The sequence below is a fragment of the Solea senegalensis genome, linkage group LG15 (assembly GCF_019176455.1).
Source record: "Solea senegalensis isolate Sse05_10M linkage group LG15, IFAPA_SoseM_1, whole genome shotgun sequence".
Lineage (NCBI taxonomy): Eukaryota > Metazoa > Chordata > Actinopteri > Pleuronectiformes > Soleidae > Solea > Solea senegalensis.
In genome coordinates, this window is record NC_058035.1 from 1,353,688 (window position 1) to 1,376,568 (window position 22,881).

At 42.2% G+C, this 22,881-nt stretch overlaps 1 protein-coding gene across 1 annotated transcript in view; it reads left to right on the top strand.

Annotated features, from left to right (window-relative positions):
- The window catches only part of lrmda (leucine rich melanocyte differentiation associated), a 270,361-nt gene that overhangs the window by 227,310 nt on the left and 20,170 nt on the right, over nt 1–22,881 (top strand). The window contains exon 6 of the mRNA XM_044046513.1: nt 4,977–5,055. Coding sequence (XP_043902448.1) covers nt 4,977–5,055 — 79 coding nt within the window. The remainder of the gene's footprint in view (nt 1–4,976; nt 5,056–22,881) is intronic.

Genomic DNA, 22,881 nt, shown 5'->3' on the forward strand with positions numbered 1-22,881 from the left:
GTCTCTAAAAGTCTTGGTCTTGTCTTGGTTCACTCTGGTTTTTCGTAACGCCTTGGACTTGGATCCTAAATTCCTGGCCTTGCTTTGACCTTGGTTCACCCTGATCTTCTGGCATCAACTTGGTCTTGGACCCTTAAAGTCTTGGTCTTGTCTTGGTTCACTATTTTTTCATAATTAGTAGAACTTAATCTTTGGTCACTAATTTCTTGGTCAGGACTTGGTCTTTGACCCCTAAAAGTCCTGGTTTCTCAGGATTTGTACGGCCTTGACGAAAACACTTCCTGTCAAACTTGGTAAACTTTGTTGCAGTTGCATCTGAAAACACCAGATCTGCATCAAACCTTCTCCAACTCACAGTTGTTGTTTTTTTCTTCTTCTGGTGTCTCAGTTGTTCAGGAACCCAACTGTGGAGGTGGTTTCATGCTCTGTGGGCTTGATCCTCATCTTCTCTCCCCTCCTTCCTTCTCCTCTCTCCTCTCTTCTTCCTGCTCCCTCTCTTTCTCTCATGGTGATACGTTTGGAAGTAATAATCACTCTCGCCTCTGGGTTTATCAGCATTTATTCGCATAACAACACAGGGAAGGAGAAGACAGAGCAGCAGTGGTGTGATGTATTATCCTGTACGGGAATCATCTTTCATTATGACATCCAACACAGCTTCTCCACTCTCTCTCTCTCTCTCTCTCTCTCTCTCCCTCGCTCACAGAGCCACCACCCGATTTTATTTTATTTTATCTCACTCACATTAAAACATACACAGACTTTTTTAAAAAAAAAATATATAATTATTTCTCTTTCTTTTTCTTCTTCTTCTTCTTCTTCCCTCTCCCTTGTGTCTAACATACCGTTCCATCCCAGAATCCACGCTGCCGCTCTCCAAGACTCCGCCTGTGAAAGTGTTATCATGAGCTGTGCTGATATAAGTCACATGGCACGGAGACAATAACGATGTGAACACTCAGCATATGCCCCGGGCCGTGCAAATTAAAACAATGCTCAGCTTGATGAGCAGACTAATCTGGACAGCAGAGAGAGACTGAGAGAGAGAGAGAGAGAGAGAGAGGAAGCAAACAAGGGCGTCCGGAAGCTTCTTAAATAGATGACACAGTAGCACCTCCCTCTGTTCAGTGTTGGTACAACCACAGATAACAAGGCAGACAGAGTGTCTTGTTCTTAAGATTTGGAATGTGCAACACTTTGCTTCTTGGGGAACATTCCAGAACATGTACAAAAAATGCCAAGAAACAGAGATTAACCGTGATTTATGGAACAGTCACTGTGGTCCAGTTAAATCAACACAAGCAGGAAGGAACCTGCCAAAATACATGTTTGTATTACACACATTATATTATATATAATTAGCCAATACTAGCTACTGTACATGATAGACAATAATAGAATCAGAATTGTATTAAAGAACATATAATGCAACAGAAATCTATATGGGTTTAGTACATAATATATCTAGTAATAAAAAAGTATACGAGGACTAACTTTATATTACAACAATTATAACAATTACAATTCTATGGAACCCATAAATTGTGTAATGGTAGTGTATCATTACATACATGGTAAAGTTCTCAAATCTAATTTAAAACATCTAGTAAGTCTTGTTGTTATATCTCAAAGTGTGTCAATGTTTTGCGACTGAAGAGTTAAATCATGATGTTATTTATCTAGTTAGCTTAAACCCTCTTTGAATGCACTTGATGACTCATTTAATCTAAGTAAACAAAATAAATTCATTATTTATCAATAACTAAGGTAATATTTTGGTTAAAGCTGTTTTTTTGACTCCATAAAATCAAACATTTGCTTCTAAAAATGTGAATTTATTTTGCTTCTCTCAGAGAATAAACTCAATATCTGGAAATAATACAAATCATTCCAGGACGTCGTCGTTTTGAAGTCCAGGACCGAACAACAAATCCATTCATTTAGGAAATAATAAACAGATACGAAGTTCCCTTTGAGCCCAGATCCTGGTCTTACTTCAGCCGTCAGAGCTCTTTAATTAAGACGTAATCCTAATCTCATTCATTTGTTCCACGTCCTTTTCTTTGTCGTGAAGCGTCGCTGTATTTCGGTTCCTCTGGACGGGTCAGCGACTGAAGTGAAAGAATGCAGATGTAGAGAGAGAAAGAGGACACAGGAGGCCAAGTGATTGATCTTCTGCTGTGTGCGGTAAAAACTGGGACGTGCTGTGGTGAAAACCCCAGATGGTGAATGGGTTGGGTGCTTGATTCTGGAGAGGTGACATGTTCATAACACACATTACGCTGCTGGAGCTGAGTGGGAGGTTTGTACTGTGGGGTGGGGGTGACATCCTGCAGGACTGAAGCTGGGGTGAACCGGCAGCCTGAGGTTCTGGATCTAAACCCAGCAGTCCTTCCCTCTACCTCCTAACACAGTCTGTGGGTGGTGCTGGTAATCATGTGGCAACCAGGGAGATTAATCTTGGACAAGCGAAGGGATTAGAGAGAGGCCTTTTAGGGCCAAGCAGGCTTGAAGAGGCCCAGGCTTGGGATCGTTCATGCAGGCCAGGAAATGAGGCGAACAGGAGCGCAGCTCTGTGGTGGATCAGAGGAGAGTGTGGAGATAGAGCGAGAGTCCAGACAGTGGCAATATCGTCCAAAAACAATTGAGGTCAAGAGCAACTGGACCTTCATCCAAGAGGCTTCTTCAGTGCTGAAAGTTTGCTGTGAATTTATCCTCCACTGTGAAATGTGGGCAGTGCTCGCTGTAACTCCAGGGCGTCCTAATGACAGTCGTTGCTGCTCCGTTCAAGGTGTGATAGAAACTGCCAATCACAGTCAACTACAGTCATTGGAGAGATCGGGGTACTTTAACACTCCAGTACCCAAAGTCACATGGCAGGCCTGTGGTCACATGAGCCGATATATGACAAGTTGTTTACCCACAACAGAAGTTTCTCTGTCTTATGACCATGTCTTATGACCATCCCAACGTTACTCTTCACACTGTAGTATATATGCCAGGCCTTTATGTGGCGCTGTAACCACAGACAAACACTAAAAAACACAAGCATGGTGTTTGAGTTCTACGGCTACTAAAACACCAGCTCTGTGTGGGTAAAAAGTTGATACGATGCGTCTCCAGGGAAGAGATGGGAAGAAAAGAAAGACGAGCAGTGAAAGTGGACGATGGGTGATGCCGCTGGATCTCCACTTCTGCTGAGAGGCATTTTCGTACCTGAAGAAGTTTCTTGGATGAAGATGAAATGTCTTCAAGTCCAGTTGCCTCTGGTAAACTGATTTATAGATAACTATGTCCTTGATGGTTGAGCTTCTGTACACAGACAGACATCCAAACAAGGTCCAGAGAAATGTGTCTGGACATTTTCTGGAGTTTGCCGTTCATGTTTGACGAGGGACACGTGAGGATGCCGTGGCTAGCATTGTTGCCTCACAGCAAGAAGGTTGTAGGTTTGGGTCTGAAGGCCTTTCTGCATGGAGTTTGCATGTTCTCCTGTGTTGGGGTTCCTCCCCCGGTCCAAAGACATGCAGATTGGGGATTAATTGGACACTGGGATAGACCAGGGTTGACCCCTTGTGTGTAGCCTTGTGTCACCTTAGATTGTCTGCAGCTCCTCCCACAACCTTCAAGTGAAGAAAAAATTCGGACTGATATAGACACGGAGTGAGTTCATCGCTGTTTCCAGGTGCCGCAGTTTAAAAGGAAAAACTATATGTATAACAACCTGATTGTTTTTTTGCTCCAATGGTTTGTGGCACTTTTACTGAGTACAGCGTGTTCTTATTTTTGGCTTGTGCCACTGCTTGTATTACATCCACCACACAAGCACAGGAGTGATCTGCGATATTCGTAACAGGTTTCAACCACTCCAGAGGCCGAGAGCAGCAGGTCTGCTGTCAAAACAATATTTCTATTCCAAGCTGTTGCTCTCAAAGAGCACGATCCTCCGGCACAAATGTGGTGAGGACATTTTTCTCTTTTTGGTGTAATATGAGACACATGCTGGCCAGACCTAATGCCTTTTTAGAGATTCTATCTGAGAGCATATTATGTGATCATTTTCAATTCACTGTGCTCTCCTTTGCCCGTGAAGAATATGGTTCCATTTAACGGCACGCACCGTTCGATTTCTCAAGGTTATGCATGGGCATGTAGAGGAACAACAACAAAAGTGTTGTGCAGCTCCAAACCATCTCTAATATGTATTTGTCTGTTGAGTTTCTCGCTATGATTAAAGGCCCCGCTGAATTCCTTCCTGCAGGAGAGGAAAGTATTTCTGCAAAGGCATCAGATATCGCTGTGTCGTGATAAACTGCTGCTGCTCCATGAGGTGAAAAGAAGAGAACGTTCTGGACCTTGAAAGTGAAAGAAAGCACAGCAACAACAACAGCACGAGAAACTATTGACCTGTTTGGGAACATGTTCGTAGATTCAGGAACTCACTTTTCACTTTGTCTCAAGAAAATGAACTTCACGGATTTGAATGCCTTGATTTTACAGTGTTTTGTTTTTGATCTCGCCTCTATATTCTAATGTATACTTTTAAGAAGATAAGAAGGCATGTAGGTAGGTAGGAAGGAAGGAAGCTAGGTAGGTAAGAAGATAAGAAGGTAGGAAGTAAGGAAGCTAGGTAGGTGAGAGGGTTGATAGGTGGATAAATGTTGGTGATGTTCGTGTGATGGCACCACAGTTTCAGGCACTTTACAACTCTTAAAATATAAGAATTAGAAAAAAGATGTGAGATGGATGCAACACATACATTTAAACTTATAAATAAGAATATATTTATGTGTATAAGAAAAAACTTTAATATAAAATATTACAATAAAGTGTAAAAATGTGAGGACCTTGTTTGAATGAAGTTGAATCTCTTACCGTTTACCCTTGTTTTATCTGGTTTTATCTGGAAACACACCGTCTGTGATCAGTGGGATTTGTGACTCTCTCATTCTCTGTGTGTGTTTCTTCTCTGGCAGCCATTGAAGGAGGCTGAGCGTCAACCACTGCCCTACACTCCACTGCCACAAGGCTCCAGAGAGGCCAAGAACCACAAAGGTAAGGACAACACTGTGGGCTCTTTCTTACACCTGAGGATGAAAAGCGTCATTTTTGAACCATCTCACTCGTCATCTGTCGAATATAAAGTTGTTGATTGGACAGAGGATCTGTCGATGGTTGAGGCAGAAGGTCCTCCACACAAGAACCGTACCTGTCCTTCATTGAAGCTTCTTGATCTGCTCTCATGCCTTCACCTCATGTAAGAGCAGATCTGTCTCCTCAGCAGAGACGTGTTCACTTCCTCTCGTGGATGATTGGCGTAATCGATGTTAGGGCTGTCACAAAGATGTAACACCGTGGCATGGACGAGACTCATCACTCTGTTGCTCATGAAGTCCTTGTATTAAGACACAAACAATGGTCACTGCAAATATGTAATGCACTGATGCGACCGGGCCAAGTGCAACAGACACGTCCATTGTGGTTCTCATCCGTACAGAGCTCCTGAAGACACTCCCCACTCCGGCTTTGCATGGTCCACACATGACGGCAGGTTTCTTCTCTGCAGATGATTCGTAACAATGCTTAGCCACGGTTGACGGAGAAAGGAAATGCCCATTACTTCTGTCTTTACGGCCAGAATACGGCGAGTTATCCCGCAGTGAAGTTGCATTGTGTCTTCTTCAGGCTGCACTCGACCGTGTTACAGAAATATTTCACTTACAGTCACTAGCCTAGCCTAGTGGTTAGCTTTGTGGCGATAGCTACTTGCTTCTCCATTCAGCCTCATCAGCACAACAGTGGAAGTTGATAATATTGCATCTGGTGGTGTAAACCCACATTTATTTATACCCCGGTGACAGTCCTAATTGACATTCTACCCAATATATGAAGAATTCAGATCATAAATACAACCCCTTTGCACCTCGTACCTCAGTCTGTGCCGACATTACAAGCTGTTTATCTCACAAAAGTGGATTGGACGCACTTTAATGCACTTTAGACCCTGTGCTGTAAAGCCTGTCAAATATGACCCTCTTTGCGATCCATACACGTGTGTGTGTGTGCGTGTGTGTGTGTATTCAGGTGGTTGTTGTTTATCTTATGTTTTCCTCAGAATTAATAACATGCGATCGACCCGGCCTCATGGATTATGTAAATACGTGTCATAACCCGAACATGAGCGGAGAGAGAGTGGGAATCTATTGAACTTGTGTTATCTATTCTCACTGATCTCATCTCCTGTGTGTATGTGTGTGTGTGTGTGTGTGATGTTGGGAATAAATCTGGCTAATCCGGGTTCACGCTGATCAGAGCGTGTGCGTGGGAGAACATGCCGAAGTTCATGTACAAGCAGAAACATCCTTGATCTGTTGATCGCAGACATTGATTAGGCCTCACGTTGACCCGGCGTTGATGTAATTGTGAAGCAACTTCTTCACATCAAACATCTGCACTCTGGGAGGAATTCATCTCATTTATTAAATATACAACAGTGTTGTGTATTCAATGTGAGGGCTCACCTCAGCGTCTGCTGCAGATTACGAGAGGAGATTTTTTTTATTCTGAGACAACTACTTAACAAAGGGAAACATAAGAAGTTTGTTTATTTGATATTTTCTGATATCTATTTATATATCTATATCTATAGATACAAATTCAAAGACAAAGTAGATGCAAAATGGGTCATGTGATGAGCACCAATCCTGTAATTTGCATAATTTGCTGGGTTGAATTTTATTTTTCATGGCAGGATGTTGCCAAGAAAGAAGATCAAAGCCACACATGAGAATATTTTTGAAAAAAAAATTAGGAAAAAAGTTTTGTTCCTCAGAATTCTGATATTTTTTCCTCACAATTTCCACTTTTTTGTCCAAATTTTGACTTGAAATACAGAATTTGGACTTTTCTCTCAGAATTCAGACTTAAATCAAAGAAATGAGATTGAAGTGAAAATTGTGAGGGGAAAAAAAGTGTGATTTCAGACCATTTCTTCCTCACTATTTTCACTTTCTTGTCTAAATTTTAACTTGAAATCCAGAATTCAGATTTTTTCCTCACAATTCAATTCAATTCAATTTTATCTGTATAGCTCCTCAAGGCTCTGTCCATAGACAACATCATCGAGAGCAGAGAAACCCAACAATTCTGACCTTAATCTCAGAATTCAGAGAAAAAGAAATATTTTTTGTATCTAATTTTTTTAAATAATCCACACGTGTCCCTAATCGTCTTCCATAGCTTCAGCATTGAGAATATTCCAATAACAATGTTGAATTCAAATGGCGTTTTTCTGAATAAAATTAAACATTTAATAAACGTACGATATGTATAGCATGTAAAAATGTTGCTGGCAAAGTTTCAAGTAATTAATTCAAACGCACAAAATCCCCCCAGAATGACTCATAAACGTGAGTAGTATTAGTCGTAGTACATATGCCAGGCCTGTGTGTGGCGCTGTAATGCCCCAAAGTTGTATATTAGTCGTATACATGAAAACACAATGGAGGTGTTTTTCTGGAATCTGTTTTAGAAGTTTTTGTGTTGTTTCTGTGCAGCTAAAAAAAAATCGCTACGATATAAAAACTTCAGCGGATTCTCCTGAACTTGCACTCGCGTGTACGAACTCTCGGTCGCCGCGACACGTGGAATCTTCCTCGGCTCCTCTGAGACGTGAGCGGTGGTGGCACTCGCTCTCTCTCAGTTTGTTTTAGTTTTTCATGAAGCGACGCTGCGGTCGCAGATAACGCGGCTCTCATCTTTGCCCTTCACATCCTCTTCACGTCGCTGCCTCCAGCTCTCAACCTCCACTCTCTTCTTTTATTTACACTTACACACTCACACGGTTTATGTGTGTGTGTGTGTGTGTGGGAGATGGTCACAGTGACACACGTCTTCAGACAAATTCCAAGTGTGTTTACAGAGTTAAATTCAGGATTGAGGCGAAACAATGCTCTTGTTTTAAAAGCCACGGTGAATTTAACAGTGCGTTTTCTTCAAAGTGCTTTGGTGGTTCTGCAGCGTCTGTTGTTGTTCGTTCTATCTGTTTTGTTTTGTTTTGTTTTGTTTTGTTTCTTCCTGCTTCCTTTTGGAATCCGCTGTCGTGTCGAGAAAAAACCAGGAACAACGAAGAAGAAAAGTTTGTTACACTGGAAATAAAACATGACCACGAAAATTACACCAATTTCCCGTCAGGGATCAATAAAGTTTTGTGATTTCACATCGTTCGTGCCGTGATGTCAAAGTTGCACATTTATATTTGTAACCTGATTTTCATGTTTACGTCGCTGCCAGTCACCAGTGGAGTTGAGAAAATCTTCAATAAATATAAAAAGACATTTAGCGCGGGACTGAAAGCTGATTGTATCTATTCATAGACAAAACTTACACAAAAGCCAGATGTTGGGCCGGGCTCACACCGGAACGTGTGCGTCACTGCTGCGTTACAACCTGCTGGAGGACCTTTAAAGGGCCAGTACAACCCGTTTAATGTACACTTACACTTGCCAAAAAGTGATTGCAGCTCCTGCCTTTTAACCTTAATTTTCATCCTTAAAATGTCCTGATTTCATTCACAAGAGTAATGTTTGGTAGATAATAACTCACCCAGTCATTTTTTACCAGTTGGAATACCCTTAAAGGGCCAGTGCATCCCATGAAATGGCCTTTTTGGCAAGTGAAATACTTGCCATATTGTTTTTCTTACGTTTTATTACCATTTCTGTCCCACCGAGTGTGAACCAGGCCTTATAGTGGAGTGTCAATAGGTGGCAGTAGTTGTTTTAAAGGGTAATGAATGTGGCTTCTCAAACGTACGTTAGTTTTATTCTGTCTTCAGTTCAGAGGCGATTTGTGCCTTCCCTTTCCCTCGTTTCACCTCTCTGTTCAAACCCTTTCCAACATGTCACCTGTGTGAGGAAGCCCCAGAGGCCACGGGTGCCACAGGTAATTAAAGCAGTGAGGAGCCCCCAGAGGAGGGCGGCGGCGGCAGCAGCAGCAGCAGCAGCAGCAGCAGCCAAATGTGTTATTTTGTAATTTCAGTGTTTAAATCCTTTGTTCAGAGTTACTTCAGTGACACAAACTGACCACACGAGGCAGTAGACCAGCAGCTCCTGTGTCCTGTGAGCTAAAAACGCTCATTTTCTCTATAGGGTTTGGTGTGAGAGAGTGAGGAGTTTACTAAGCGACACAGTGGGAAAAGTTGGTTTAATGGCAAAATGGAAGAGTAACACAGTCTTAGGTTAAGTTGCTGACTTTATTAGGTAAGCCCTCAGTTAAGGGGATATTTGTCCAGCTTCTTCCAGTACATGGTGGTGAAAAACATCCCTTTAAACTCAGACAGGAGTTGGACAAAGGCGAAGTGAAGGAGGTTGGTGGGGGCTCCAGCGTGTCATGGAGTCTGGCAGAGCGGCCTGAGGATCCTCCTCGACTGTCACCTTGGCTCTGACTCTCAGTGCTGGTTCAAGTGTCAGCTCGACTCTGAATCTGTGCGTCTAAAATACTGTTTGGCTTCATGAACCACAGAGTCTGTGAGGACACGTCGTCTTCTCCTGTCTTAACATAAGTTATGGCTTCTTTGTCCACGGCTCCCACTGGGCCTTAAAATCCTTGAAGTTGAAGAAAATTCAAGGCCCTTGAAACGTTTGAAAATCACCCTGAATAGACATGGGTCCTTGAAAGTGCTTGAATTTTGTGAATTGGAAAAATAATGATGACGTGATGTCTGGGAAATGAAAATTCAGAGATCATCATGGACGAAGACAAGCTCTTACAAGTTGTCCGTCCCATCTTCAGCACATTCAAGTCCTTGAATTTTAAGGGAATTGGTCCTGTAAAGTCCTTGATTTGTGTGTTGGAACCCCAGATGACACATTTTGAAGGTTAGGTTATTTCACGGATCTAATCCTAACCGTCCAGACTTGATGGATAAGTCCATGTGCACAGAGATTCTAATGAAATGCCTTTCATTTCCTGTGTGTGTTTCAGTGAAGTCGTAACAGGTATCAGATTAAATGTGAGCAGGTTCATCCCTCAACTGTGGCAGCAGGAAAATGAAAAGCATGTCTTTGTAAGAGCAGAGTGAAACCCAGGAAAACACTCTGGAGTCAGTCCATCACACTTCCACGGATTTCCGTCCGGGTCTTGTTCGATCTTAAAGACCAGCGGGCCAGGCCGGGTCGGGTCTAGTCCATGTTAGGTGTTTTACGGTTGAATTATTACGTCACAGATCAACAACAACTCTAGCTAGTGGTGAGTTGTTCTTCTTCTTTGGGGTTTAGTGACATCTTAAATCCATGAAGTTGCATTACTGCCATCTTCTGGAGTTAAAATACTGCTTGATCTAATTATCTCCTGTCCTCTCCAGTGTTGCCAACATGGCGATTTTTCAGAACCTCCATTTTTTCCCCAGAAACGTGAGCTGCAACAGATCTAGCGACGTTCTGGCTGAACCTTAGCCTGAAAAAGTCCAGTTGAAGATGTCGTAGTAATTCAAATACCTTCATACCTTCTTGCATACCTTCATTTCTATCAGTGCCTGGGAACGTGTTCTGACACAATAAACGCACAATAAAATACAAAAATATGAACCTAATTTAACATAAATACAGATTTACATTGATTTAAAGAGTGTTTGAATCATTTTGGTGCATTTTTTCGATACTGTTATGCAGAAATGTTAGATATTTGGGTTTTTCAGTCACATTAACACAATAACTCATGTGTTTTTTCTTCCCCCGGCGTCTTGTAAACGACCCGAGCCCGGAGCGTTAGTTTTTAGTGCTGCTGTTGTTCTGGGCCTGCTTCCAGCTACTTTGTATGTATGTATCTTAAATGGCGAACAACTGTTATTAAAATCCCTGGAGGGAAAAACAGTCTTCAAAGCAAGAGAAAAAAAAACCTCCTTCCTGACGACACCCACGAGGCGCCTCACATTTGTTTGGCACTTTTCTTCCATTATATGTTGGGGGGGAGGGCGGGGGAGGGCGGATCACCCCGAAAACTCCCTCAGCCCCCGAAAATTGAGCAGCGGGAACGGATCCAGCGACGAAGAGTAAACTGTTTTACAGTTGCTGCACAACAAATAAACAAACATCTGGAAGCGTTCAGAGCGAGAAAGCCCATTAGACGACGGGCTGCGGGCTTTTGCCAAAAAGGGGTAAATGATGAGGAATGGGCTGTCGAGAGGCTGGTGGAGGCTGGGGAGAGGCCAGATGACGGAGCCGTGGGTGCTAAGCACCGCCTTTTAGAGCTCAGCTGGGCTCAAAGAGACTCTACACCTGCTGCTATCTCCCCCCCCACACCACCACCACCTCACCCACCTCCCCCCGCACCAGACATCTGGATGGGAAGCATGACTAATGGATGACTAAACTGCGAGTGTTGAAACTTAGCTGTTGTCGTTATGAAGGGAAAAGGTTGTTGGGTTTGACTGATGACTTAATGTACACACACACACACACACACACACATACACACACGCACATGCACACACACACACACACACACTCACAGAGTAAAAGTTTAAACGAGTTTGACGCTCGTCAAACTCACTAAAGCGTCAGAGCAGATCGACGGCTCCCTCGTGTCTGTGTATTGTTGCTTTAACGATCATCACATCGAGCTGCTTGTGATATACATGATGGCGTGGGTCACGTGATGCTGCTGCTGTTAATATTTGGTAGATTATACCTCAGAGGCAGTCCTTTGTACCTATTGGAATACCCTTAAAGGGCCAGTACAACCCATTTATTCACCAGGTTATGAGATTAGAGTTTGTAACATTTAATTCAAGTTCAAACGGCAGAAATTGAATAAACTAACCATAAGTGTGATTGTTTATTTCAACATTTTGTGTGAAACAACAATAGTTTGGGGCTTTTTTTTAGCCTTAGAAAAACAATTTTAAATGTACTGTAGACGAGGGCCTTGCTTTACAGAGGCTGCTGTTTCTACAGGAGCCCAAAATGGACAAAATAGTTATGAGATGAACCGTAGTTCCCTTACGCACTTGGGAAATGGAGGGATTAGATTATAAACTGCACTCTTATCAATATGTCGAGCTCACCTGATAAAATCTACATGATAACAAAATGTGTGATCTCACTGTTTCCAACAGAAAAAGTAAAGTTGAAGTTGCTCTTTCTCCCTGCACCAAACTCCATAGAGAAAATCCGCGTTTTTAACATCACAGCACACAGGAGTCGTTGATCCACTGCTGCCTCTGATAATCACTTGAAATGTCTTATTTTATCACTTTTAAAATCCTTCGTGCGCGTTTATTTCAGTGACACAAACTGACCACACGAGGCAGCTCTAGACCAGGAGCACCCTGTGTCGCCGTGAGCTTAAATCACTGGTTTTCTCTATGGACTTTGGTGTGGGAGAGTGGAGCGACTTCACAAACTTAAATTTCCACTTGGAAAATGTCGTTTAATGACGAGATGAAGTGGTGAAAGCACTCTTAAGATACGTCGATTTTATGAGGTGAAGTGTTTTTCTCGAGTCCCTCGCAGAACTAACTCGCTGGGATCTTTAACATTAAATTAAAACTCCCATTATTCTAAATGATCACATGCAATCCATTTGGGGCTTATTTTGCTGGCAAATGAACAGCTTTTGTGACCTCATACGTCTGTTTCTCCGCTCCTCACGAGTCATTTTTCCATGCTTATCTTGAGTGATACCTCATCTCTGTTTGATGTCACGCTGTATAAGTCCGACTCAAAAGTCTTTTTTTTCCCGCTCGGCTTCTTGGACCGCGTGGCCTTCACTCTCTCTCTCTCTCTCTCCGTCTCTCCCCCTCTCTCTCCCCCCCTCTCTCTCTCGTGAGCAAAGACAGAGCCCTCCTGACATTTCCCATCACACACACACACACGTACATATACGTGCTCTGCGAGACATTTCACTCAGCCTCGTAATGATTACACCAGCGGGATCTGTCCCCCCGATAAACATCACTCCCAAACACAAAGACTCGCACACAACTAATACGAGACATATGTAAAAATAAGAGCTGGAGTGTAAGCGTTCTTTTTGTCGTCCAGATTTCGCAGAGCCGCTCTCTGGTAACGCAAACCAAAACAATGCATGCGCTCGACGCGGAGGAACGACAGATGATGAGATGTTGTCATGGAGAATGATATATACACAGATCTCTCGCTGCCAGCCGCTCACCGCGAGCTCGTGCTGAGTGAGCCTCGCCTTCAAGAAACCCAAAAAAAACAAAAACGAGGTGAATTGACAAAGTAAAGACGTGGCTTTCTTCCCGGGTGCTGAGTTCATAAAAATGTTTCCCGAGCGCTTGTCACTGCATGAAGGTTTTATTTCAGTGTGTGTGTGTGTGTGTGTGTGTGTGTGTGCTGATGAAGTGTCTGAGATTGGTTTGTAATGACTACATCTCGCTGCCATCTCCCCGTTACTCTCCTGTAAATCACAGCACAGATGCAAAAATTAAAACCCTCACAAAAACATGGAGCTGCTTTCAGTGTTTATGAGGACATCAAATCTACGCTCGCCTAAGTGCACAGTGTCTTAAGAACACGTTATCTTACAGTTAGACCAACATTTCTGATGGAAAACTCAAAGTTTGCCTCTCCTGCACCAAAGTACATTGAGAAAATTGTCGATTTAAGCTTGTGGCGACACAGGAGCCGCTGGTCTACTGCTGCCTTGTGTGGTCAGTGTGTGTCACTGAGGTAAATCCAAACTACAAAATATGACATCTGACCTTCATCTGACAACTCATGTGCGCTTTGACGTTAAAACCGATGATTTTCTCTACGGGGTTTGGTGCAAGAGTGAAGTAAAAAAAAAAGATAGAAAGTTTTTTATTTCATTGCTTTAAATTTAATATACATTTAGTGAAATTATTAAAACTCGTTTTCCACTACTGCAATGCCATCGTAGATAAGCTACATACTAGATATTATTTGTTTTTCCGTTCCACGGCAGCTATTTTAGCAGTGGTGGAAAAAGTAACAAGCATAAATAATCAGAATGAATAATGGGCTGGATTCCATTTATCTTTTTCAGTTTAAGGGTGAATGTTATGACTACTGTTGCTACTATCAGTAACATCTGTGCTTTTCATGCTGCAACTCGTTTCAAAAGTTACTGTTACACTTAGATGTAAGTTGTTTCAAGAAGTCAAGAAGAAGAAAAATATTCAATAATACAAAAGAAATTAGTAAAAAAGGTAGTGTGAAGAAAGGGGATCGGACTTTTAAATTCAAAACGTAGCCTGCTCCGACTGTTTTTTTCTGGATTTCCAACCCGAACTAGCTGTTGTGTGTGCGCGATGTTTTGTGCTGAGAAGCACAGAAAAACATGCGCCCACAATCACTGTTCAGTTGTAAATATAAAACATGTTTAAAACTTAAAGATATACTGAACTACACGATTATTTGGACAGATAATCTGTTCAAATAAGCCTACAATCTGAAGACATCCATGATTGTCTGAAGGACCAAAATCTGGCCAATTACCCTCCAATTTGGGGCGGGGCTTTAGTTTTTATGTTTACTGACTCAAGTAAACTGCTGTCTTTACTGTTCCTCGCCCTTTAAGTCACCTTTACTGTAGCTTTCTCCTCCTCCTTCAGAAGAAGAACAGATTAAAACCTCCTCAGCTTCAGTGACAGCTTTAACACGTCGAGCTTTTCCTTCCAACGCTGCGACATTATCTCACACACACACACACACACAGTGCGAGTGTGTGAATAATTCTGTTTGTGGTGAGATGTTCAGTGACACCGTTGGGTTTTTTTTTTACCTCTGCTGTTTGATGTTGCAGAGAAAAGTCTCCCGAGTGTCTCGACTTCATAAAGTGACGCTGGATGAACAGAGTGGAGACTTCTAACTTCTGACTTTACTCCCACTATAGAATCTGTTTGATAGTTCCTCCAACTCATGGTATAAGTGGGAGTCAATATCTCCCTCTTTGATATTAAAACAATATTGTAGTTATAGTTATAGGTCGTAGGTTAATGCTCAGATAACCAGGTCCAATAGAGATTGTTGTTGTGACCAAAAGGTGAACCCTGCACGCTGTGTTTTTAAAGATATACGATGTGTTTCAGTGTCGCTGTGAGGACATCCAGTTTGTGCCCGAAAAGTTTATAAATTTGAAATCACAATTGTGATTCAAACCTAACCCAGGTATATACTTATACTTATACCCAAGTATAAACTTCACATATCTGTACTTTCAATTTGTTATTAATATTTCTAGCAACTTTTACTCCACTACATTTCCTCTAACTAGAAGAAGAAGAGTTGCTATTATGGTCTGTATTTACAGTATAGAGCTTTTCTAGCCTTGATGAGCTGCTTTAAACATACTAATCTACTTTTACTGTGAATTGCACATTTGTCTCATTTGTTTCACAGTAAATCAGTCGTACACATCGCACTGTTCAATTCAAAATCTGTGGACGTTGTTTGTGCGACAAAAATGACTGTTTATATAACGTTGTTATCCACATGTATTGCTGTCAATGGCTAGCCTGACATACGCGTGCGTCCAACTTCCTAGCTAGAACGCGGTCGACTCGGACTAGACGTCACTCCCAGTTCTGACGTCTGACTTCAGATGTAAACGCAACATTCAATAGCAGATGCTCATTTCAGGTCCAGTTATTTATACATAAATTCTGCAAACAAACAACTAGAACAAGGAAACATGATAATTATGTAAAACAGAAATAGTGTTTTTATTGACGGTGTAAATGTACAAATGAAAATGTCTGTTTCTTCAACGCTGTCAATCAAAAACTGGCGCCCGCCCACTGCTCCATTGACTCCCAGAGAAGCCGAGCTTCCGTGGAAGTGACGGTTTTTGCCGCACGTTCAGTGTTGAAATGTAAATACAACACAGAACATATTTGACTTTGACATAATATTTAGAGGAGGCGGAGCTAACCTTGCTGTCTTAGAGCAATCAACACTGACACCATTATATTTCACTGACAAATAACATCGTAATACTATATTTTCTCCAAACCGTTCAAGATGTGTCAGATGTGTTTTTATCGGACTCGATGTAAAATCCTCAAAAATAATCGCATTTAATGTTCAACATTTACTCCGATGTTCTCAGTGTTTTTATGTTTCCACAAAAAAAAGTGGGCACTTTTATTTTTCCTGTCTTCAAACATGACAACGACAATAAATCAAATTCTGGCTCTGATTCTGATTGTAATTCAGTGGATTTTTCATAGACAGGATGTTGCTACGAGGAGTTAACATGATCTTTTAATCAAATTTAATCTAAAACTAAGCATATTTATGACCAGGAAATGGTCTCATCACCCTGTTGCCAAATTATGCCTCAAGTGGTTAAAACCTTGTCACAATGCCGGGCACGTCTGTCAACATGACGTCATTTTATGTTCCTGACTATTAGTTTAATCCTGATGTGAGGAGGTAATGTTTCTGGAGACTCTGTTGAACAATCATCTGCCAAAGCCAAACATGTGTCACAATTATTTTCATCTCAGTATTAAGAGATCACAGCTTTTCACTCTAAACCGTAATAATCCAGAGCTTTTTGTGCAAACAGTCAACATGTTTGCATGTGTTTGGACACACAGTGTCATAGTCTTAAACGCGTCCATCAATCATCGCTGAAATATGACGAGCGTAAACTCTGGACCACTTCTTTTCTCAGAAGCAGGGAAATATGGAGCCTCTTAATCTTTACCATCCGTGACCGTTTCAGACAAACCTTTTGTTATTTACAACGATACAAACGCAACTGGGCTCAAAAAAAACAAAAAAAAACCCACTCACCTCACGTTAAGTTTGAAGCAGATATGTTTGGCTGCGTCTCCAAACGTGTCAGGCTCAGAAAACGCAGAGAGGACGTGAGTTTGAGCCAAGCCTTGGTGGAAAAACACACCGCTGCTGCTCTGGACCTTGGTCGTCTTCCCAGTAGCGCTGGTCATTTTCAGGAAAAGTAGCAGAACATAAATCACAGCAAAGTGGATGAGTTTTTCTGCTGGAATCAGCTTTCATGTTGCGGTATCGCTAATGTGGCTACGCTATTATTCATATCCCCATGTGATTTGTAGCGGCGGTGGGAAACACAATCACATTCACACACTATGCAACTGTATTTTTAAACTTAAATGATATTTTCTGAAACAAATGAAACAAAGTTATGATTCAGCAGTGCTGAATGGAGTAACAGAAAAATGACTTTAGTAGAAGTAGAAACATCACCTACTGTGGTGCATTCACACCCCAGATAGATCTGTTTACCTGCTGGTGTCACACAGATAAAGACAAATGATGACATCTCACCTGAGACTAAAGCTAGAGCATAGTCATTTAACATTCAACTGACACTTTTTTATGAATGGAGGCCTCCAAGTTTGAATGGATATCCACATTCTGGATAAAAAGTGACAAAAGACTATGGAGGAGCCTTAAAAGTTGGGGAAAGTCACAGAACTGTCCAACGGTTAAACTTGGTAGGTGACCTTGTAAGGACACCACCATGAGCAGTGCCGATTTTGACCTCGTTTGGAAAAGAAATGCAAGAGATATTGTTAGAAATGTGACAGAAATAACGTTCAACGAGTTGCTTCTGAGTCCACAAACTGAGCCCAGCATTAACAGATGTATTGTCCATCTGTCTGTCCCTCACAGAACGGTTTGCTTGACAGAATTTAACTTGGCAGTTGCGAACTGAGGGAAACAGCCAACTTTTGACGCATTTCCACCAAGTTTGGCTCGGAACATATTTTTTTGCGTTTCCTTTAAGAATAGTACCAAAATAACCCAAACCCCAATGGCCGCAGTTTATTTCCTCACAAAGTTTGACGTCTTTTTGAAAGAAACAAGCACAAACACAGCAGAAACAAACAAGTTGCTCTGTTGTCGGTGCAACGTTACCCTATGTATCTCGCTGACATGGCCATCGGCCACAACACACACCCCAACTACCAAGTAAAGGTACTGTCGTAGAAAATGTAGGAGAACTGGTACAAGTACAGCACCAGTTACTTTAAAATTGTAAGTATAGTTTACCTTAACTAAGGGAAAACAGGTACTTTTTAAGGTAACGTTAGCAAGGATCGGCCTGCGGCACTGATCTGATATTTAAGAGTTGAATACAATTCTTGGGGGTAGAGCAGTAAATACCCCAAATATTGTTGTATTCCTTCACTGCTTCTGGTTTTGCTAAAGCCTCTCAGTTAATATTCACGCTCCCACTGTGATTTACAGTTGTGATGTGGAGAGAACGACTGAGCTGCCACTCTGTTCTCGCCGCTTGTGTCCGTCCACTCAGGAGTTTGGCAGCGATTTCTGAAGCCTTCACGGCTTCCAGAGGTGCGAGTCCATCAAAGTAATTTAGGACGGGGCTTAGGTGCCAGATGGTTTTGGATATTTTTACAGCAGGATGGATGTCGGGTCCACCACTTCTTCTCCCGTGTCACTTCCCCTGGAAACAAATTGCTGGGTGGGCAGGCAGAGTCTGTCCGTCTGTCTGCGCACGGGCGCTCGCTGCCCTTCATCCTGATGAATGGCTGTTCACACGCTGGCAGATGCTGAACCACTTGTCATTCTAAAGGGGGACGGGATCAAACCACAATATGTCCTTGTAGCTGTGTAATTATTTTTGTGTTGCCACGGATGTTTACACTGAGACGCTAAACCTGGAGTATTTCAGAATCCCACAGTTAACAGAATTAGATGCAGTCGTTGTTGAATTTCCTTGGCGTGGTTTGCTTTATGTGCGATCGTACGTCTTAATCAGGGTGTTTTTAATAAATTGCACCGCAAAGTCGTACTGTAGATCGTAATGCTGCGGTAACTGATCGCACACAGTAATCACTCAAGATGAAAACAGGCCTTAATGCAAGTCTGGTTAATGGCTTCGACAAATTAGACTCCACTCCGCTCTGTGGCTAGTTTGTCATGGTCGGGTTGACAGCGCGGCTTAGCAGCTGTGCAACATCACCGAAGCACTCTGTCAGACGCGATCATAACAAAGCACGGAGTCACTAATACGCAGCGATAGTGATCATTTACAACGTTAAAGAAGAGCCGTGTAGCGCGGTATATTAAGACCACGTGTAGATGGATGTGTTTGTCCACAGAGATGTGAACACGGACGCCATGCGGAGACACTCGTCACCTATGAAATGCATCACAGTGAGACAGTGAAACTCTTTATGAAGACTTAAACGTGAGGCTCATTCTCCTCAAGGTACCTAATCAAACGCACCTTTGTTTCTCTTAGAGGCCCAACATTATAGTTTTATCACAGATAAATAAGTCACAAAACTATTTTTAACTGTTTTAAGTACAGGTAGCTCAGTCTTAAAACGGTCTGGAGGTGGTGTAGAACTCTCTGCTGACTTTCTACCGTCCACTAAATTACAAATTGCAATATTATTATTAGTGACCACCAGTGAGATACATGGAGCTTGACCTTGTTCTTCAAGTTTGTCTGTTTGTCTATATTTAATCTCGACCCCCTTGGTTGGTCTTGTGTCTCCTCCATGTTCGGGTCTTCTATAAGAGACCTGGACACCTGAGGGTTCTGCACAGTATCTTAGCTCTTCCTAGGATTGTGTTCTTCTGGACAAAGATCTCAGACCTTGTACCAGGATTCTTAGGACGGAAGAGAAGTCATGAAATTAAAATGTAGTTCCAACGGAAACAAACCACCAACATTGATGATAAATAAAAATGTCAATTAACCTGCTGAAGACAATAAGACATTAATGTTTCTCTGTCTTCAAACTGAAATAAAGAAAAATTGTGTTTGAGACAAATAATGTTTCATATCAAAACAGTTACATCTGTGTCATAAATTCAAACCTAATAATACTAATAACTTATTAAAAGATAAGGAAGCATTTAAATAATACAAATAGTTTTAGTCACCTAAACCTAAAACATCTCAGATGACTAAAACTAAAAGGTATTTCAGTCATAAGACTATAACTAAAGCTAAATCAATGCCTGGAATATGAGTGAAGTCGTAATTGATGGAGCAAAACCGGCTCCAACCGAGTCTCAGATGAACCAGGTCCAAGTCAGGTGTTGAGGAACCAGGGCAACGTGATGAGAAGACGTCTACTGGAACATGTCGTACATGGACTAAAGCAAAGAATAAGAATCTGAGAGAATGCTGTTGCTACTAAACGTCTAATGGGACTGAATTAAACCCTCTTGCGGGCCATCTTTGGCCCACGGGCCCCATTTTGGGCTGCCCTGTTTTTGAATACTAATAACAGTAAAATGTTCAGTTGTAAATAATTCACCTGTTTCCTTTGTTTCTGTGACATAAACACACCGAACGCAGAGAAAATTATGAAGTCACATTATCGCAATAACCTTATATTCGTGCCATCATTTAAGTCCCGGAGAGTCTTGACAGGATATTATTGTCATTGCCTCGTGCAAACATTGTGCTCTAACTGACAGCAGACAGTGCCACAGTCTGAAGGATTGTGGCTCCTGAAATGCACAAACACTGACACAGTCGTCCCCAGGTTCCCTCGGTGCTCCACCAGCTATTGTGGTGGAAAAGAGCTGAAGCCATCTGTCAATTACGGTAAGCTCTGTTGGGCCATTGTCTAAACAGTTTTCTCACTCACTGGTGAATCCAGTGATTTATTGTCAACCGCATCGCCGTCAATACACAATTGGGAGACACTAAGCTGTGATGTGTGAACACAAACCTTTGTCAGAGTATCAGCATCGCTCACATTAAAGGGCCATTTAGATTATTCATTGAGTCGAGGCCGGTGTGAGAGCCTTGTTTGGATTTGCTGCCTGTAGAAAGTGAGGAGAGGGACATTATCCCTGAATCCAGAGCCACGGATGAAATAAACTACGCACTCAATAATACACTTCCCTCTGTTGCCGCTGAATTAAAATTTGATTTCATTTAGAGTCATGTAAAAGTGATATGTACACAAATCCATCGTCTATGAAATGAAACAACTGTGACGGAGTCGTAGCTATGCTAACAGTCGTAGACATGCTAACAGGCTAACTAGCTAACGGGAGAACATTTTACTGGATCTCCCACAAAAGTGCTCACAGTGAGTAGAAGAAGACAGAGCGATGGGAACAAACACAAGCAACACATTTTGTGGTTCTTGGTAAATCATGGACTAGATCTACCAAGAGCTAATCTGCACTGCAACAGTGACACGGCAATTATTGACATTACACTGCCGCTTTTTAATGCTAAAAAAGTTTAAGATTCTGCCTTAACGACAACTGACTGTTTCTGATTTTTGTTTTTCACAAAAATCTTGAGATTCTTGGGTTTACAAGAAAAAGTTAACGATTCGCAAGAAAAACTTTAGGATTCATGAGCAAAATCTTGGGATTTGTAAGCAAAACCTTGTGTATCATAGTTTTGGGTACAAATAATATTTTATAGTTTTCAATTCTGTTTACTTAGAACATAAAGGAACACATTTGTTCCATCCACAGCAGATTCACTGATCTGAGTGAAAGTCTGAGCTGAACTCATCGTTCTGTGGATCCGTCCTGCCCTACTTTAAAGTCCAGAAGGTCAACTGACCATGAGCATCACCAGCCAGTTTATTTAGTCTGACACGTGTTTTATATAAAATATATAAAGAAAGCGAAGCCTGGGTTAAAAGAAAGAGCAGGTCTTTCATGGTTTTGTTCTGGCATCAACATCCAGGCTGAGGCAGGATGAAAAGATCGAGGTCACAGAAATGCTACGAAGCCCACAACAACCTTTTAATCTGTCACTGTGATTCGCTGATGAAGTCGCTGTAAACAGACGGAGCAGGTCTCCCTGTCACGATAACGCGAGCCGACAACTTATTTCACCGTCATAACTGGATCTGCGGATGGTTCCTGGCAGCTTCTGTCGCTGCGGCGCGAGCTGATTGGATTGACCGAGTCATTTCTGGTCAAACAAAAAACGGATTTAATCCAGATTCTCGTGTCTGTTTGTTTGATTGTTCTCCTCCTGCCCCGGGGGTGAAAAAAAAACACACACACAACTTAAAAAAGCCTCAAAATTAGAAGCCATCAAATCATGTGATATTTGCTGTAATTCCTTGATTGTGCGTCTGTAAACAGCCTGTGGTTTCTGTGGAGCAGAACAAACACAAGGACTTCTTCTGAGAAACTGAAACAGAGTTTAGTATCGAGGACGTGGGACAGCATGGGAAAGAAATAGTCCCTAGAAATAGAAAAATATGGGATAAATAGAAAGTGTTTGTTTTATGGTCTGTTGTGCCTGGAGAAGCTGAGAACAGTTTCTGAGAAATTGTTCTTATATTTTACCTAAAAAGAGAAAGAGTGTTATTTAGTAAGTTGTCTTACTAATGTCAGTCATCATCTAACCGCTTTATCCTCCACCAGAGGGTCGCGGGGGGTGCTGTGCCAATCTCAGCTACATCGGGGTCACACCCTGGACAGTTCGCCAGTCCATCGCAGGGCCACACACAACTAGAGACAAACAACCATTCACTCTCTCACTCACTCCTACGGTCAATTTAGAGTGTCCAATTTACCTAATCCCCACATTGCATGTTTTTGGACTGTGGGAGGAAGCCGGAGAACCCGGAGAGAACCCACGCACACACGGGGAGAACATGCAAAGTCCAAGCAGAAAGGCTCTTGTTCCAACCGGGGCTCGAACCCGGGTCTTCTCGCTGCAAGGCGAGAGTGCTAACCACTACACCACCATGTGGCCCTCTTACTAATGTATAACAGATAATACTAAACTTTAGGGGGCCACACGGTGGGGTAGTGGTTAGCACTCTCGCCTTGCAGCGAGAAGACAAGGGCCTTTCTGCAGAGAGTTTGCATGTTCTCCCCGTGTGTGTGTGGGTTCTCTCCGGGTTCTCCGGCTTCCTCCCACAGTCCAAAG